General features: G+C 41.4%; 1 protein-coding gene across 1 annotated transcript in view; it reads right to left on the bottom strand.

The window, feature by feature from the left end:
* Positions 1-2,485: 2,485 nt before the first annotated feature.
* gria4b (glutamate receptor, ionotropic, AMPA 4b) overlaps positions 2,486-20,193 on the bottom strand; it is a 125,130-nt gene continuing 107,422 nt past the window's right edge. Inside the window, exons 13-17 of the mRNA XM_047607800.1 lie at positions 15,222-15,420; positions 13,100-13,347; positions 10,344-10,458; positions 7,709-7,846; positions 2,486-4,519 (exon numbers count right to left, since the gene is read on the bottom strand). Coding sequence (XP_047463756.1) covers positions 4,355-4,519; positions 7,709-7,846; positions 10,344-10,458; positions 13,100-13,347; positions 15,222-15,420 — 865 coding nt within the window. The 3' untranslated portion in view covers positions 2,486-4,354. The remainder of the gene's footprint in view (positions 4,520-7,708; positions 7,847-10,343; positions 10,459-13,099; positions 13,348-15,221; positions 15,421-20,193) is intronic.

The following is a 20,193-nucleotide window of genomic DNA, read 5'->3' as shown; positions in this document are numbered from 1 at the left end:
ACTATTCACATCTTATGGGGCTTTATAATTGTTCTCAGAAGGACTTTTTTCTGGCTGATCATTTGAGTTAAATCCAGTCAGCCCTCAGGCTGCTGGTCAAAAGCAGACAAAAACGACAAAATCGTACGTTTTGTGTTTATTGGTTGGAAAGAAAAGAAGTGTAGCCAAGAATTCACTTTTCTGTTGTCCATGGTTCTGCTTTTTGGAGCAGAAATCACATCAGAAAAATGGTGATTTAGCAACGTGAGACATGTGATTAGATGGGAAGTCATGGTTCAATCCCTGGCTAGTGCAAAAACACATCTGGTGAGGATCTGACTGAAAATTTTGTTGTTTTTTTCCCCCATAGTGCAGTGTTGGCTGTCATAGATTCAGTGAGTGGGGATTCTCAGCTAAAGCCGCATAATTTGAGTTTTTTCATTATTTTTTTTTTTGTTAATATTTCTCAGAAATTATTTATTTGCTGCATGAAAGCTCTGTTGAGTTCTGGTAAAAAGGCTGAAGTTACTGAAGTGAACTGGTTTTAATGAAAATGCAGCTAATTGAGTATAAAAGGGAATAGCTCCCTCTCTAGCAATGTTTTGGTTCATTATTACATTTGTTTTGTTTTTGTGTGTGTGTTTTCATACTGCGATTTTATATTCTACTATATCAGGTACAAACTGCACAACCTTTTAATTGAATAAATTTGAGAAGTTGAAAATTGTGTCGCATTTTGTTATTAAGGGGTGATGGTCCTGAACCCAGAACAGATGAGAAGACCCACTGATGTAGAGCAATAAAAAAATATATAGCGTACCTGACTACATAGCATACAGTGAAAGTGATATAACTGTATTTATTGTAGGTGATGTTTCTAATGCTGCTGTGTTTACTATTTAATCAGTATTATACATTTGGTAGCTCACCCACCAAATTTCACCACCACTGGACACAGCTATAATTTATGATCATGTATTATTTATGCATATTGTAGAGTTAAATTTATTTGGACTTATGTTTTTACTTGGGTGTCCTGACAGGCTACTTACATGTATTTAATTTAAGTGGTAGGAAAACAAAAGTCTTTATTAAATTGGCATTAAGACCAACAATAAAATAACAGCAATTTGGACGGTGGCATGGAAGGAAAGATTGTTCACTTATTATTGTGTCCAGCATTTATTGTAGCAACAGTTATTGGGTGCAGAGGTACATGGCATCTAAGATGGCCATTGCTCCTCTATGATTTGCAGAAATTGTGAGATCCTGAAATGCTTCGTAGCCCAATCACCTCATCAGTCACAGAGCTGTGTTTACCTTCTCCTCAGTCTCCTGTGTTCATCCATCGCCGAGAAAAGTTTGAAATTACTACGAAAAATTACAAGTACAAGAAAATTTAACTAGTCTTAATGTTATTTAGTATTATTATTATAACATTAGCATTCTAGCTAAAGTTACGTGTCAGTTAAATTTGTCTATCAACATGGACATAAATTACATTCACGCGTGGTTTTCACAGCATACATGACGGTAGCTGCTATCTTTCTTTAGTCTTTAGTCTAGCTAACTAGCTAGCTTTATGGTAGCAAGTTATCTAGACTAGCTAGCTAGCATAAGGCTAGCATACGGCTTGGCTAACTTCAAACTTCATTTTTAAAGCGGTGTTGGACGTCTTTGAGATGACGTTAAAATTTTAACAAACGTCAAAGACAGAAAGTGACATTTACCTCACATAAGAAGTAAAAATCAGTTGACATCCAGTCCTTTTCCCGCTAACCTGATCCTACACTGAGCACTGTGGCATATTTTAATTTTTAATCCAATTTTATTCTCGGTTATCGCCACTTCTCTATTGGGGAATCATTGTTAAAATGTAGCAAACATGGCGCCCATGAAACACGTGACCAGCTCAGAACCAATCAGCATAGCGGAATAGCTCAGACGGTCCATTCACCAGTTGGCCAGACTCTGTCTAATATATGGCTCTGCATTAACAGTCTGCGTTAAATTCATCATACAAACATCATGCATGCTGGATTATGAAGCTTCATCCTTTAAGAAATGAGCATGTGCAGAACATTTTATGTTTTTTATTGTTGTGTAAAAGTGGACAGGCGTAATCTGAAGCTGCAGCCAGGAGCCAAGTATCCGTGCTTAGCATGAAAGCTAAAATCTGATGTTAAATTCATCCTGTCAGCACGTCTAAAGCACATTAAGTCTTATATTTAGTGCAACATCTCCCAAAAATCAAACTGTAAAAGCAGTTTTTAGTTGTGTTGTGCCTAAAATCTCCTTCAAACAGAAGTTAGAATTAATCACCGGTTTAGGATTTTGGCAGCCGTTGGATATGAAAGCTGAGTTACCCGACTTTGCACATGTGATAAATCAGCCTCAGTCTGACTCTCTAAAACTGTTAAAATCCGAATCAACACTTCATTCTGCTCGCAGGATGTAAACAAAACAGTCAAACAAACGCCTCTTCGTCCAATAAAGACACGGGAAGTTGAAATTTGAAATTTGTTTTTACTTAAAAAAGATCAAAATAAAGATGTACAATTGAAACCAAAATAAGACGCCATATTACACTTCAGCTCTAAAGACAGATGGCAGGACAAGAAGAAGAAGAAGAAGAAGAAGAAGAAGAAGAAGAAGAAGAATGACCTGAACTATTTCAGCTGGTTTCTCTGCTGCTGTAGGCTTCTCACCCGTCCATGAGCAAGAGAATAAAACAAAATCCTTTTACCAACACCGTCACTGGGCTGGCATACGCGGAATATGTGGCGTCTCATTTTTTTAAATATATATATATATATGTACAGTATATATATATTTTTTTCCTTACTGCAGATTGTCCTTCCACTTCCAGAGGAGATGAGGACATTTCTGCTACGGGGTGTCCAGCCTCCCCCGGAGGATCCACAGTGATTCAACAAAGGAAGGGCTGTAAATCATCGCTCGACACACAAACAGCGTCTTCATCAGCTGGAAACAGCGCTCGTTAAATAAACATACAGTGAGAGAAATGGCACTGGTTCAATTTTTGTGTCGTTTCCATGTCTCCACACACGATGCTCTAAAAGGTCTAGTACGTTTAAAACCAGGAGACACACGATTTCTTTTTTTTTTCTTCTTTTTTTTTCAACTCTCGGTACAAAAAATAGATCGAAGAATGAAAAAAATAGTTCTAATCTGACGGCAGAACCTTGGATTCGTAAAGCTCCACTCGTGAGCAGCTCTCTGGGTCTCCTCTGCGTCTGCACAGTGAGGGTTGTGGTTTCAGGGTCGAGGGCGTGGGCGGGTGGGTGGATGGAGCTAGTTAACATTCATCTGTTATTGAATATATTTATTAATAATTTCTGTACGTAGCAGGTATCAGAATATCTGGGCAGTCGATACCCCTCTTCACATTTAAGAGTTTGATTATTATACAGTTACACACATTTTTTTTTAAACACTCCTTCCATCAACCGCTTTTTTTTTTTCATTATTGCGATGAATTAAAATCTTTAAAGATGATTTACAAAAAAGAACCGTCTGTCTGTCCACTACAATATCTGCTATGTACATGTGTTTAAAAAGCAAGCACAGTTGTCCCTATGTACAGCTAAATATTTCATTAGATTTTTTTCTTTTCTTTTTTTTTCACGGAATATACATATTTACTTATGTTCACAGCTTTCTATGTTTGCTCATATATTCAGTATCAATAGATTTTTTAGTTTTTACAAATATCTTTTCGTCGCGTCGTCACGGCGCCGAGGCTGCAGCGTTGATATCCGGCGAGATAGTTGTCTCTTGAACGCTGCTCATGTCTGTGTAGCAAATACTGTTCAGTTTGAAAACAATCTTGATTGTGTTTTTTTTTTTTGTTTTTTTTTACCCCAACCCCCCACCCCCAAATTCACAGCGATCCAAGAAAAAAGACAAAAAAAAAAACGAAAGAAAGAAAAGCACAGTTTTTGAGTTTCAAGTTTACAGTTTTCTGGTCTTCATCTTTATCATATATTATGATATTATTCATTTTCTTCTCCGTCTGCCACTGGAAATGTCTCCAGTGGACTTTCATGATTAAATGCTTTCCGTGTGGCTGCACAGTAAAAAAAAAAATAATAATAAAATAAAATAAAGAACAATTGTTCTGCCTCTGGTTTCCACAGATTTCTGAGAGAAGTCGCAGAGCAAATAACGACTCCTCCTCCTCCTCTGACCTCCATCGGTGGGATTTGTTGTCCTGTGGCGCCCACCGGAAGAGACCTGTTTGGCCGTGTCGTCAATCCTGTTTCTTTATGGTTAGGTTTCCGGTGGTGGGCGGTGTGATTATTATTTCGTTATTATAATTATTGGAATAAGGCACTTGAGAGGTTTTTGGTTTTCACGGGAGCTCAGAGGAGACCAGGGCTAGGCCGGAGCTCTGGCGGATGGGAGGCCCGGCGTGGACGGCCTTGGGACAGTCGGGCGTCAGAACCCGTCCGTTCTCCCCAACGCTGCCCGTGATGGACAGGCGGGCCTTGTTCCTCATGGCTTCTGTAAATGTTAGCTGAGGAGAGAGAAATAAAAGAGATGGGTTTGTGCACGGAGCAGGCGGAAATGAGAAAAAACCTGGACTGCTGCAGATTGGAGGTTTAGGATGTGTTTACGAGATTTCAATTTAAAGGGTTCAATTATTACAGCTTCCTAGAGGAATTACTCGTCTAGGAAACTTGAAGAAAACCTTAAAGAGATCTTGGGCTACCAAATGTGGTCCATGTTTTGATAAAGGACTATTTTAAAACATTAACAAACTGAACCAGAGATATTGGGTTGATTTGGGTAAAGTATTAAGTGAATAAAGCCTGAATAGACAAATCCTTGTAGTGATTGTTGCATAAAGAGCAAAAAGATCTGTACATTAATATACAATTGAATCTCTATTGCTGCACTAAATATGAGCTTCCCTTGGTGTTTGGTTGTGGATGACCGATGAAAACTGAGTTGGAAGAAGAGGACAGTTGCACCTTATTTGATCTGGAAAGGCAGAATTTGATTAATATGTGCTAGCCTCACCCTAACCCTTTGGACAGACTGATAACACCAAGGAAAGCTCACATTTAATGAAGGAATAGAGATTAAACCTTAATGTACAGACCTTTTTACTCTTTATGCAACAATCACTACAAGAAATTGTCTATTCAGGCTACTTTACTCACCGCCTACTTACCCAAGTCTGTCCAATGGGTTGGGATTAGGGTGAGCTTCAAATATAATTTATAATTCTGCCTTTCTACATCAACCTCATCGTTAATTTATCATACAATTCCTGATTACTGAACTTCCTCATACGCAGATGAACCACTGGAGGTCAGCAAAAACAAGATTTAAAGTTGACATTAAGCTGCTTTAAGGAAAGTTCGTTTTTGTTTCAGCTCTGGACATAAATTTCATCTCTTACTGTGCAGTTGTCAGTTCAACCCCCGGAAGACAAAAGTGTCACAGGCCCAGAGACTGAACCCAATGGCAATCGTTTTCCTGAATTCTGCATGTTACCCATGATTCATAGCGGAAGCCAGTTTTGCTCTTCCGGTACCGCTACGTTTCCATGGTTTCAGGATCTGTCAACATCGTGGTAAACGGTAAACGCCAGCTTCAGCTATGATTAGCACAGAAATGGGCAAAATCGGAGGTGGATACATTATATGGATGCTTTAAAAAGTTGTGGGCATAGTTCTGTGAGTATAAAGTATATAAAAACTGTAAGTAATAAATGTAGCATAACTGTTATTTATAATATTAATGTCGTAGTTCTTGGCGCTAAATACAAAAGATTTCCAATAAACTTTTCAGTTTCTTTGAATTTTTGTGGAAACCAACAACGACACAAGTTGAACCTGAGTTAATTTTTTTAAAAAATCAATCAAGCTAAAAACTAGCTTTTTTCCCCCTCTGCTAGTTTTGATTAGCTGCGTGAGCAGTAGTGAGACACCGGAAACATGAAAACGGCAACCGGAGATAGAACTGTGTCATGGCAACTCCCATAGGATTCTTAAGAAACATGTGGATATGTAAGAGCAAATTGTTATTAATTTAAAACTATTTTACTCAGCAGAGATCTTAAAAGTCAGTGTAACAAAAACTAATAGACCTCGCGACACAAGTGGACAGATTTGTTGTAACATTATAGAAAAAAAGGACTATTTAAACTATAGCGCTATTGCAATACGCCCAAAACACTGTGGCTTTTGTTGCATCCCTATCATCAATTAGCAAAATTTGACTATAACTAAAACTCCGATCTGCAAAATCAACAGGTGGAACAGCCTCACACATTTATATATACAGAAATAAATAAATAAATAAATATATATATAGAGAGATATGTACACAGTAACGTAGCCACCACAGAGTCAAGAGAACACCTTTCATAGCCATTCAGTACAGTAGCCGGCCCCATACTACATGTAAATCCACTGGCGACAGAGTTATTACACAGTGAGTGATAGTTGCAGGCAGTGGGACAGGGAAGCTGACTCAGCGACAGTCAAGCTAATGAAGGGTTGGAAGTGCTGATGGGGGACACATAACCACGCTAGACAGATATACACCGAGTGAGACGTTCAAGAACCTGAGGGAAATATCCTCAGGATTTAAAAAAAAAAAGAAAAAAAAAAAGCACAGCTCGCATCAATAAAGTCAGCTAAAGCTCGAGGGATACCTTACGATGAATGTAAAGTGCTTAAATATGGCGTTATTGTACAGGGCTTTCAGTGTGTGCTCAGGGCTGGTTTCTCATTAGGTGGCTTTACACTGATGGTCTACCGTAGCTGAGAGACATGAGACATTAATGTCCTCGAGCTATAGCTTGCACTATTCAGGTTGAAGTGTGTGAATGTGTGCGTGTAAGCCCCTTACAAGGCTACATAAAATGCTGTGAAGGTTTGATAAATGAAGCCACTAGTAAAGACATTGGTCCCCATTTATCTTTTGCTTTTCGTCCCTGTTAATAAGCTTGGAGCTAAGACTGAGAATATGCAAAGGTTCTTCAAATGATTTCTGTGCAAATGAAACTTTATCTGCGTCTCAAACATGAGATTCTGATAAGGCTGATAAATCACTGCGTTTAAGATGTACTCTGACGCCGTTTAATGACGATCACTATCTTCCAGGGAGTGCAGAATGTGCCACACATGTTTGATTTTGGCAGGAGAATGGGTCACACTGAATGCCCGCTTGATAAATGAAGGCCAGCATCTGCAGCCACACGAGCTGACGCCACGTCAGAAGATGACTCATCGCTTTCCTGTCACACTGAGGGGGGAAAAAAAAAAAAAAGCTCCAACGCAGACCAGGACGTCACATGACCACACGGTGAGCAGATACGACAGAGAACTGGGAAACATTTTGCCACTGGTCACGACAGTCACTCAGCCACGGCGAAGCTAGCAACGGGGACATGACAGGTTTCACTTACAGTCTCTGTGCAGGGAGCTAGCGAAGGGGTGGGAGGGGGGCAAAGGCTTGGGAGGACCTTCTACGAAAACCCCATCTACATCTTATCAGCTTCCCCGTCGCTGCCGTAACCATTGAAAACCTCGCTAAACTCGGCTAAGTTGTGGATGCTGGGGCTGGGCCTCGGACTCTGGCTAGGCTCGGGGCTATGCCGGGGGGTGCCTGAGAGGCAGGGGTAGCAGTGGTGGTGTTGGGGGTGTTGGTAATGGGAGTGTGGGGACCGGGGTTCGGACTGGGCCTCCACCTTCATTCTCTTGGCCTCGTTGCGCGACTTGTAGCAGAATTCGATGAGGGCCACCAGCATGGCCAGGCCCAGGCCCCCGACGAGGATGTAGAAGACCCCCGCCACGTTGCTCAGACTGAGGGCCTGGGACGACTTGTCCTGTAGCCGGCGGTGGTGGGGGAGAGGGACAAACACAAAAGTCAGCGCTCTTTTTAGCAGAGAGGGCAACACAATCACTCAGCACTTGCACATTGAAGACAGGGTCAGAAGGAAACATCTCACAACACATTCACGTCACAGAAACACACACATCTCTGTTCACTACACTTCCTCTAACCTGTAAGTCCACTGTAACAGTCTGAAGCAATGTTATCAGTGATCTTCTACATTTTTTAAGTTACTCCACTGTATTAAAGGTCAGTTAAACCAAGATAAAAAAGAATATTTTCTCACTTAACATCTAAACTTGTTTTAGTCTTAAATGAGAGTTTATTTAGGTTGTTAACTGTATTCTATTGTGTTTTATAGTTTTCTTAGTTTCATGTACGTGAAAATATAATAGCTCACCATTATTATTAGCAACTAAATTAGCATTAAAATACGCTAATGTCAAATTTCTGCATCACCGAAGAATTGAAAAAAATCTCGAGAAAGAACGTCTTTCTTAGACATGCTTTTAGATGCTGACACTGTTGTTAAATGTTAAATGAACACGATTATAAGTGTGCTGTTAAATAGATGCAGAATAAGCAGTTTCTGTTTGAAACCGAAGAAGACGTAAAAACACAGAGTGACCGGGATTATCTTCTATATCTGGTAAGTGTGACTCATAAATTTGGCATTCAGGTGGTAACGTCAGCTGCAGCTGTTGGTGGCTAGGAGCCAAAATCAGATAATGTTTTATAAATTCAGAAGGAAAACTGTGCTGCAAAATTACAACATGTCAACCATTCATCCACCTCCATTGTATTGAAATTGAAAGTAAGACGGGTCAAACAAATAAAACAAGAATATTGTACTGTATTGTAGTGATGAATTTGAGATCATTATAGTTTATACATATTTATGATTAGTTTTCAGTATCTGCTCTGATCCTCATTGTGCAGCAACTAAATGTTTCCGGTAACTGCTGATCTGTCACATATATCATCTTAGAGGAATTTTAGACAATTCTTTAGTAGAGAACCGCTTCAGATGCTTCCACAACAATATTGTGCACAATTTATGCACATTTTTGTGTAATATTTTATGGTTCATTTTTATATAGAAATGTAGAAAATTCTGAATGGTGCAAAAACCCTTAAGCAACCCTGTATTTGCTGATTACCATGTGTGTGGCTACAACCACTCTGTCTTAAGTGAGAAAATATCTCTTTTGTTGTCGTTTGCATTAACTGGCCCTTTAATACTCCTCTATATTTGAACAGCCTGCCTGTCTATTAGCTCTGAGATTCACCCTTTGACCTATTTTTACTTAAATGTATGCAGCTTTTCTACCTTTCATTCTTAGTCTCGTTTCCAGGTGATAACATGAGTGTCCTGCTCTGATGTGGAACAACTTAAAGTCTTGAGAGTACAACTATAGCTGAGGTGTGCAGTGCTGCTGACATGTAGTGTGACGTACAGTAACCCTGAACATGCCCTGGGACCATCTTAAGTGTGAGCCTTGCACCATGCCTTCTGGCTGTCATGCTGTATCCCTCAGGCTACACCTCAAGTATCTAACTGCGTGTCTGTCACCCACACTAAGTATACGATGTGTGTGTGTTAACAGCCAGCCTGCTGTGATAACAGAACAGTGCTGCCAGCGTTATAAAAGTGTGCATAGATACAAAAAGAGAGGAGGGGAGGCTCCCAGGCTGGTGGAGACTGACCTTACTTCCAGAGTCCTTGGGTCCGCACTCCCCTTTATCGTACCACCATTTGTTTTTCAGTTTGTCTAAGACTCCTGCTTCACTCAGTTTCAATACGGCAAGGTTTACGGGCGTTCTTCAAATCAGGGGGGACGGGGGAGGGTGGGGTGGGGAAAATAACATAAATAACATCATAGGACATGTTATTTTATGTTATTCAATCAGAAGAAGCCCAACAAGAGCAGCTCAGTACTCTTCACAAAGTGACGAAGCCAGAAGAGGGGCCCCACTATTTCTACATGTCTCTTTGCTCATTGACTGAGTCGTCTGTTTTCTGGGGGACGGGGGTTTATGGAGATATTTAGGGGGAAGGGGCCGAGCTAACAGACATATATATGTGGGGCCCCGGCTGCATCGCTTTTTTGGAACGGGCGCATACTGCCGGGACCTTTCTTACAACAATCATGGAGGCTAGTACTGTCAAAGCAAAACTATTGGCTCAAAAAACGGACAGTGGTGTTTTGAAATCACCCAAAACAGGGCTGCTGTCTTATTCTAAGACACGTATTTAGAGTTTTTGTTGGACGCTAGGAGTCGCTAAATACATTTTCAGTTCAAATTTAGCACTACATGCAAATATTTATGCTTTCACAGTACTCGCGCTTCTTTCCAGATGAGAAGAAGTTTCTAAATCATCCGCGTGAGCGTAAACGTCGACCCGGCAGATGCTCCTGTTACCGACAAAAAACACATTTCTTTTACCCGCATCAAGGTCACATGGGCATAGCGACATAGCGGCTAACCTTCTCGCCACCGCCTCCGCTGCCACACTCTCCTTTGTCGTACCACCACTTGTTTTTCAATTTGTCCAACAGGCCTTGCTCATTGAGTTTTAACACTGCCAGGTTAACTGCACTTCTTGAAAACGATAAAACATATTTGGTGAGAGGGGTGAGTATGCTGTCCAATTTGGGAGGGAAGGAAGAGGGAAGGGGGAGGGGGGAGAGGGGAGGGAGGAGCAGCAGTAAGAGAGGGGACAAGGGTGGAAAAGTGCGTTAATCCCAATCGAGAACCAGAATGCACGGGGAACACAAATCTCTCTCTCCGCCAACGTGCCGTCATGAGTAAAATGACGTCGATAAACTTTCCGATCTAACTGTTTCTCTTTGAAACAAACTAGAGCAGGAGTCTTCAAGGTTTTTCAAGCCAAGGACCCCCAAACTGATGGAGAGATTAAACAGCTACTATATGTGGTCTATATTAAACACAACCTAGTGCTATTTATAGTTATACAATATTATTAGCATTTTACATTCAATATTAAGCTATCCCTTATCCCGTAACTAAAATATGCTGGATTCATGTTAATGTATATATAAAATGTCTAATCAACCAAAGAAATTGCAGCCACCCCGCAGTATGTCTGCGGACCCCTTAGTGTACCCCCTTAGACCCCCTGTTGAAGACCTATGAACTACAGACATTAAAAGGTCAGCACATACATTTTCAGCCACGTGCTAGCATGTTAGCATTAGCTTGAGCTCGCAGTGTGAAACAAGAAGTCTACTTTTATTCTGTGGGAATTAGATAATTACTGCAAATACGTAATAAGGTGATGTAGCAATAAATGGTCACGCTCCCATAAAAGTGTTTTGATATGTCTTACATTATGTCACCTGTGCAACTGCATCTGAGGGATTTTTGACATAAAACCTGTATTTTCTCAAATAGGAACTATTTGTTATAGGCAGCCAGTGACCACATAGATATGCATACAGTAGATGTTAAACTGGCATTTAAAGCCTTTTCTACCCTAGCAAACCTAAACTAAAGTAAATATAACCCACAATGTTTAACTGAGCAATTTTTGCACATCGTTGACCAATTTACAACATTAAAATGTTGGCACTAAATGCTGGCAATCAGCATCGCTGGTCCCAAAATGCCTCCAACAGCCAGCGCACTGAGACACAGGCAGCTTCAAACAATTTGGACCTGTTCTACACATGTATGTACGTGGGCCAATTCAAAGCTCAAAGGATTTCTGAGCATTAAGCTGCACTGGAAAATCGTGATTGACTTGCATAAATGTCCTTGAAAAGCTTTTTAAAATAAGAGTGCATAATAATTTCATGGGTTGTTTTGCACGCTGCCGTAGTGATGGCTGATGATAGTGCAGCGACAGAGAGATTTGCCTCGGCGTGCATTCTGATCCTTTTAATTCATCTGTATCATTATGCAAAAAAAAAAAAAGGCAAGAAAGAAAGGCACACAGTCAGTAATGGAAATGGTTCAGAGACACAAAGCACACATAGCTAATATTTCCATGTAAGCTGATGATTTTGATTGAGGAGCCATGTGAAATAGCAGCCCCGACTAACAGCGTTGCCGGCTCTCGATGTTGCTGGTGTGTTTCCTCGCTGATATCCGGACAAGTGGCTGACAGAAAAAGATAATCCCCAAAACAACAACATGGAGGCCTGGAGGGGAGGACTACCGTGATCTGTCAGGGACTCTTCCTGGTCAAAGCAGTGGTTGAAAACTGGCACCAGCCTGGCTGCAGCAAAAAAAAAAAAAAAAAAAAACAGTAGCTGCTCTGCTTCACTTTGCGATTTCCTGGGCAGAGGAATTTACAGAGAACAAATAATAAGGTTTAAATTACTGGCTGTGAGGAGTTGGAACACATTACTTTGTTGGCACCACTCGTGTTCGGTTTGGCAGACTCTAATTGCAAATGATCAATGATAACAATGCTCTAATTATCTATTTATGCAGGGGCCTTCGTAGAAAAGTGCTCTCCCTAGTTCTTAAAATAATGTTCTCCTGCAGGAATATAAGAAAGTGCAAGTGCAAGCATGGTTAAAGCTGCACACACACACACATCAACACATGTGTAGCTTTTGCCTTTAGTTTATTTATCCACTCCCTACAGTGAGACCTTGCTAGGGGGCTTTGATCGATGAGCGTTTGGATTGAAAGTGCAACTCCCCACAGTAATGACACTGTATTCGGTGGCAGGTCTGTAAATTCCACTGTGTGCGGGAAGCAGCGACAGAGTCTGGCAGAGTTACCCGGGGCTGCGCATTCAAACGGCTCCCAAAACACTAACTCAGAAACTCAGAAAATAAAGAATCAGCCAGCCGTGAAGGAAGGCTGAAGTAGCATTAGCTGAACATCCCAGAGTAATTACATTCTGTATATAAAAATGCAGATGATCTTCTACACAAGACAGTTTCAGATGAGTTTCCTGGAGCTTCCAGCATGCCATTCCAACACCGAGCATAACAAGCATAACAATTTACCTGGCCTGGAAACCTGTGAAGAGTTAAAAGTGAAATAAAAAATAAAAAAAAAAAACACCCCTGCATCATCACAATGACTCATGCAACAGACACAGATGTCAAAAAGCTGCAAGTTCTGCTCTGAAACAAAGACATAAAACGCCCCACCCACGCACAACCAAGCAGTAAGTGGAGACAGAGATAGAAAAGGCGGCACACCAGGGAAGGTGGAATACCATAACAACACGTATAACATATTGTTACACTATTCCACCCACCTTAACTGTGAACCCTTGGGTGTAGCTACTCCGTAGCCTTTGGAGTCCAAGTTGCCTCCCACTTTCATTGTGTCGCAGGGCTTGCGCTGCTCTGTGTACTCATTCATAGTTGACTCCAACAGGAAGGCATATTTCCCTTTGGACTTGCGGACACGTGCCACCCCCTCGGCCGTGGTCTTGGTGAAGACTGTGGGCTCGGCCGACTTCATGTACCCCCACATCTTCTCATAGACGGCGATCTTGGACCGCTGTGGGGTTTTGGGGGGGGGGGGGGGGGGGTGTGTTAAATGTAGACGTGGTAAGAGAAACTGAGAAGCATATGCATACAAAATAACAAGAAAGAGACAACATGGTGCATCAGTTTCTATAAATATACTTTCTATAAATGACCTGCAATACATAGTATATTCATATTATTTATCCCAATGAAGTAAGAAAAATGACATTAAAAAACACAAGATCTTTTTTTTTCTTTTCAAAAAAGTGCATATAAGGTCAGTTTCGAACTCGTTTTTAGTTATATTGGGAATTCACATCCATGTTTCTGTTCTGCACTTAAACTCAGGCATCTTAAACCCAAGTGTGGGCCCAGATTTTATATCACCTGAGGCTATGCTGTTGCTTTACTTAGAAAGGCAGATTTTATAGAGGGCGCATTAGTCATGCCTCCTCATGAAAATGTGCGCAGAAGGAGGTCAGCTTGAATTCATCTTATTCAAATAACAAGAAGTTTTAATGGAAGGAAAAAGTATCAGAAGGTTTATTATGCGCTTGAAAATTTAAACCCAGGTGCCAAATTTGACATTAAACACTGGATGAACCTACGTCTTTCCTTTACATAAAATTTATAGAGCATGTATTATGTATGGCTGCAGAACATTGATAAATTGGTGCTGCACTTCTCTGTTTCTACATATACTGTACGGTACATGCAGACTAAGTGGCTAATATGAGGTCTATGGAAATCACTGGGAGAGTCAGAATGCAAAATGTAAGACTCGGTTTAAATTTAAAGAAGCCTCAAGCGAAGACTTGGTTGAAATACTCTATACCATATCTAATAATTTATCTGCTTCAGCATATATTTGTAAAATGTCCAGTATCACTATCACTGTGGTCTTTACTCCTAGAAATATTATTTATGTGCTGAGAGATGATGTCACTTAAACCTCATATTAGACCCTGATGCAAACCACAGTCCTTTATGGACCCCTTCACAGTTTGTAAACAGTCTGACGTTTTTTGAGGGGCGGAGCTTAACTGGAGGCAAAACATCGCAAACACTATAGCCTGTAAATGGCAGTTAGCATATTTCAACAGACTGTTTTGGCTGGAATGGACGAGAAAAACGTATATTTTAGAGAATATACTAATACACTCACTTCTCAAGGTCGTGAGTGTTATTTTAAAAAGTTGACTGATGGGACTATATTCACCAACTCCTACACTCTCTCTCTCACCAAAAGGACGATTTGACAAAAGGAGGACACAGAGGGGACAGAGTCTGGTCTGTCTTTAGTAAGTGAAGCCTCTCCTACAAAGATATTATAAGAAGTAAGTGGAACCACTGTGGAGGGTAACGTAGTAAATGCAGCTTCTGCTTGGATGCCCCTGAAATATAATACACAACATTGCGTTATCTTGCTGTTAGCATTAGCATGTGTAACAAGAATCACCTAAATAAAGATTAACTTAACGTAATTTCAGTCACGACTTAGTCTAACCCTCATTCAAAGTCGTCTACTATTGGCAGTAGCTGGTATGTGATAAAACTTCAACTTAGTGTTTTTGATTTTTTGGTTTTGGCCCCCAAAAATATAACAAGACATAATTTTCACGGTTGAAAGTAACAGTGTTCGCGTCAAGCTTCCCTCTGTTTTGCCTCCAGCTAACACCGTGATGTCACAGTGACATAGACTATGAAGGGGTCTATACAGCCAGTGTGGTATGACTTAGCACAGACTAAAAGAACTTTATTGTGGCAAAACAAACTAATTAAACATAATTCATAGGAAACGGACGTCTACTTAGCTTCCTCATGTCCATTCAGCTGCTAATAACACTGCATGCGTCCACCTACCTGTCTCATCGAAGACCATTAACTCCAATAATACCAACTCACCCTGAAGAACTCTTTGGTCGAGCCGGAGTCCAGAGTGCCATAAGCGATGTCGGTCTGCTTGGCCAGATCCTCTGCGCTCTCAATGGGAGAAACCATCCTCTCCACAGTGAGGAAGGCAGCCAGGTTAGCCGTGTAGGACGAGATGATGATGAGCGTGAAGAACCACCACACTCCTCCGACGATTCGTCCCGATAACGACCTGACGGAGAGAAGTAAGGGACGAGGGGGGGAAAAAAAGGAAAAAACAGAGCAGGGAGTCGTTTGGAAAGAATTAGGAAGCAGAGAGGAAAGAAGAGGATGGACAAGGTAAAAAAAAAATCAATAAATAAGAAGGAATAAAGGGAAGGGAAGTGCAGGAATATCAAGCAGGAAAATGATAGTTGGAGAGTCGTAAGAGGTAAAAGTAGGATAAAGGAAAAAGGAGAGATAAAAAAGAGAAAAACAGCAAGTCAGTGTTGGAAAATACAGTGAATGAGACAATAAGAATGAGACATGATTGCATGGAGGGCCACCACTGTGGTTAGAAAAGATGCTGATGAAATACCACAAGGTGGAGCTCTGACAACACTCAAACCTGCCAGAGCTGTATTTACCCCTCATTAGTGCAGACAGCCTCATAAAATATCCCCACATGCTTGCGCTGAGTGGCCTTGATAAATAAAAGGTAAAGGCTACCTCTGTCCCTTATCCCCCCGCCTACACCCCCATATTTTTGTTTACTGCTGGGATGAAAAGAGCTGCAGGTCCCTCGGCCGGCAGTAGCAGCAGCGCCACTGTTCTTTTCTTGCATTTTTCGCTCGGGGGAGACAGATAGCTCGCTGCTCAGGAGCGGCGGAAGGTCGTGAGGAGAATCTTAAACCATAAATGCTGCATTGAGGAGAACAAACAAGATTCTCCCCTCGGTGCAAATCAAACAGCGGAGGATACAAAACCCCGAGGCCTCTCTGTCAGACGCAGAGAAAGAGGGGGATGAGGATGGTGTGAGGAGGGGAGGAGACGGGCATCCGCAACAGTCAGTGTTTTTCTTGGCTGCTGTCTCACTGTGTCTTGTTGCAATCTGCTCGTATTCAATTGAACTCCCACACACAGGATGTAGTTTACAAAACAGGTGACGGCATCCCTTTGCTCCACATACAGTTGATGGTTAATGACAAAAAATAAAATAAATAAAATTGATTTTAACAAATCGCCAGGTCAGAGGGCCGTCAATCCAACCAAAGAATCACTGAGGAAACCTCAAGTTTTCTCAGCCTGTGCTGATGAAAGTGCCTGAAGTGCTGCAGCAGAGCATGTCTCCTCCACACACGGAGAAACTCTGGCCATGAAATAGACTTATTGACGTATTAGCTCTGGATTTGAATACAAATGACTCCCTCTCTCAGCCTTCGCTCCGTTTTTCCTTCTCACCGAGGGTGTATTTCTGTGGCTTTTGAGCACAGGGAAATTTCGCTGCCTGTAAATTAACGACTAAAGAAGTGAACGATAAGATGCGGGGATGGCTTCTGTCCCACCTGCCAAAATCCCCTCATCCCTTCTAGCAGACCCTCCCCATCGTTGGGTGCATTTCTTTATTTAAACAGAATCGGGAGAGGATTGTGGGAGCGTAATAATGGGACCAGAGGAGGACGGTCTCTTTGCCATCCCTCCAACTCTCCATGCTGTGTGTTTGCCGGCTGATACCACTGACTTTGATCCACAGTGACACACTGCTGTGTCTTGATGGGCTTGCAGTAAACAAAGGGAATGAGGGAGGAGGGGGGGGGAGAAAAGCTCAGCATTGCGAGTTTGGGTAATTTTCAGGACACGTCAGTGCCTTCTCTCTTCTCTATGATCTCTAAAGTGAGGATGGATTACACATTATGTATTTAATCCTATTAATAAAGCAGGCTTTTACACTATATATTGTTCATTTTCACATTTACGGCACATAAAGAAGCAGCTTACAGCTCTCAATTAAATCAACAAGCATTAAATATGCACATTTTTTTTATGTGGCATTGTTTTTCTTTTTTTTAGATTTCACTTAAATTCAGACTGTCCTTAACGAAAGTTTTTGACTGATTATGCTACAATGAAATGGTTGGGTGGGCTTTATGTAAATATGAACATAAAAGTAACAGCGACGTAGTCCTGAACGTCATCTGATCCAACTATCTAATTGTTCGACGTATAACATATTAAACCCCCCATAACTGCTTTAACCTTCAAGGGAAGTACTCGCTTATTAAGTTATTTAAGTGTAGTAGAGTGTGGCATTGCCTCGCCAAAAAGCCGCACTTGAACTCGCTGCAAAGATTACAGCTGCTGGCACAAACGCATTATAAAGCTCTGCTGCAATAAGAAAAACAATGAAAATGTTCCACTGCTGTGAGATGTTGGGTAAAAAACGTGGAGGAGAACTTGACTGTAATGATGAACGAGCTCCGTTTTCCCATCAGCGGAGGAAACAAGAAAACCGGGGGAACGTATTAGAAGAAATAAAGTGGGAACAAAAGAGAAACTTCTGTGTGGCAGCGACGGGATTCTTCACAGCAGCGGTCCAGTAAACCTCGGCAATTAGTCGGCACGTTTCCCCTGCTGGTTAAGTTAATTTGTACTTATTAAAACGGGTAAAACAGATGCGATATGGCTGGTACGGCCTGCACGTTGCTCCTGCTTAATGCCACTGGGATTTCTTTCAAATAATCTAATCAGATACGCTCCGAACGACAAAGTGCGTATAAAAATGATGGACAAGCTGCAAAAACGCCATGAAAGGAGCCTCCGTGTCAGCAGGGGGCAGTAGTCTGTGTTTGTCATTTAAAAGGGGAAACAGGAAGTGAGACTACAGTCTCTTAGTGTGTCACACAAACTCATACAAACTGAAATAATAAAACCACTTAAAATATATGTTATGTGTTATCTATCACCATTACAGATCATGTCATTTGTGGCACCAACGCTTGGATGGGAACAGCTGGTATATTTCTGAACTTCCTTTTAGTAATAATCGCCGAACAAATGTCTCCAACTTTATCTTGAGCACATATGCTCCCAGCGAAGACAGATCATTTGTTTGAGAAAGGTCTCAGTGATTTACTGGTACAGCTGTTCCCAGCACAAGAGTAAACAGTGCAGTCGCTTCTTGCGACTGTTTTTGGCAGTAGATTAAATTTAAATTTGGTGCTTCAGTGAGTATTTACTGAGCATACTGTATGTGAGAACATTAACTACAGCGCCTGCGTTAATCACAGTGATGGAAACCTGTGCAGCGGCGTGGCTCAGTGGACAACAATTTGTCTGGTTGGTTGGACCTTCTTGTGCATAAATACAAAACCAAACCGTCAGACAACTAAAAATGCGTCCAGCAGCATTGAGATTGAGGGGAAAAGTTTGTGCACGCAACAGACATTGTCCGTTTTCAGCAAGATGGGACGTGTGATTACCCAAGTGTGGTCATTACAAGTGTTTTTTTCGGGCATTATAAAGCTCTGCTGTAATAAGAAAAAAGCTGGGAAAATGCTCCACCGCTGTTAGGTGTTGTGAAAAACGTTGGGGAGAACTTGACTGTAATGATGAACGAGCTCCGTTTCCCCACGAGTGGAGCGAACAAGAAAACTGGGGGAAAGTGTTGGAAGAAATAAAGTGGAAACGAAAGAGAAAGTGGCTCCGGCGTGGCGGCAACGGGATTCCTCACAGCAGCAGTCCAGTAAACCTCAGGGTGGAAAGAATAAGAAAAATAAAATAACTCCAATTTCAGCAATTAGCTTACATGTTCCTCTCCCGGTTAAGTTAATTTGTACTTATTAAATGGAGGTTTAACAGACGGATGTACCGTGGCTGGTATGATCTACATGCTGCTGTTCCTTTTCCTTCAGATTTGCACCAAACTACACTGTGTGTAATAAAACGATACACAAGACATCAAGAATCCATGATGCATGTGTGCAGCCATGAAAGGGGTAACCAGGGTTTAAATATTTCACACAGAGTACACATCCCAGCTTCAAAGAACTACTGGAACAACTAGCCCATATATTATATATATATACTGTATATGTACTGATTCTGTCACTCAATGTGGTATAATGTCTATTTTCACCATCTAGAGCCACAAAAAAAAAAAATGTGAATTTTAAATGAAATGAGATTAAATGAAAAATTAAATGGAAACTCTGAGATAATCAGCAAAAAATGAAAGCAAAGCAAATCTCCTATCAGGATTAAATATAATACGGTTTGCGTCAGTATCGCTGACCGGTCGGCAAACCATCCGACACACTGTGATGTGAGACTTCATAGCGCTCGCTGCTCATATTCCCTCTTTCTTCCATTTTTGTCCCCTCCTCTGATGTGGGGGGGGAAGAAAAGAAAAAAAAAAGCCGCTGTCAGATATGATTTGCTGCAGAGTGTGCAGGTTCTCCACAGGATTTGAGGGAAAGAAATGAAGGGGGGGGGGGGGCAAGAAAAGACATTAAATAAAAGCAGTAAAAATGTGAAAGGAGAGATGGACGGCTCTGGCCTTGAGCAGGGCCTGAATAAATGAGGGGGTGGTAGTCTGGTCTCTGGGTGACACCTGGAGTGAGATAATGTTATGTGACATATTCACATCCGACAAACCGCCGCTCCAGATCTTTACATCTGAAGACTAAACATATGCATATTATACTTCTCCAGCGCATTAATGGGCTCAGACAGCAGGAGTTTTAACATCCTGCTGATGTTGAAGTCAGGCACAAACTTCAGGAGAAATTTCACAGATATTCTTCTCTCTGATTTCAAATGTGCCCACACTACAAGATTGGAAAAACAATAGGATCTAACTCATACGATCGTAATGGTAGATCGGAGAACACTGAATGCACCACCTCAGGTGAAATGGTGGTAAACTAAAAAATGAAGACTGTGGTGCATCGACTGGCTGAACATCTACTGACTTCAGTGGGGATGGAGTGTTGTTATCAACCCCTCCTACCGTGGACTCTTCCAGGTT

The sequence above is a fragment of the Mugil cephalus genome, chromosome 15 (genome assembly GCF_022458985.1).
Source record: "Mugil cephalus isolate CIBA_MC_2020 chromosome 15, CIBA_Mcephalus_1.1, whole genome shotgun sequence".
NCBI lineage: Eukaryota > Metazoa > Chordata > Actinopteri > Mugiliformes > Mugilidae > Mugil > Mugil cephalus.
The sequence above is the reverse complement of the archived record's forward strand: the minus strand, read 5'-3'. Positions and strand labels throughout refer to the sequence as shown.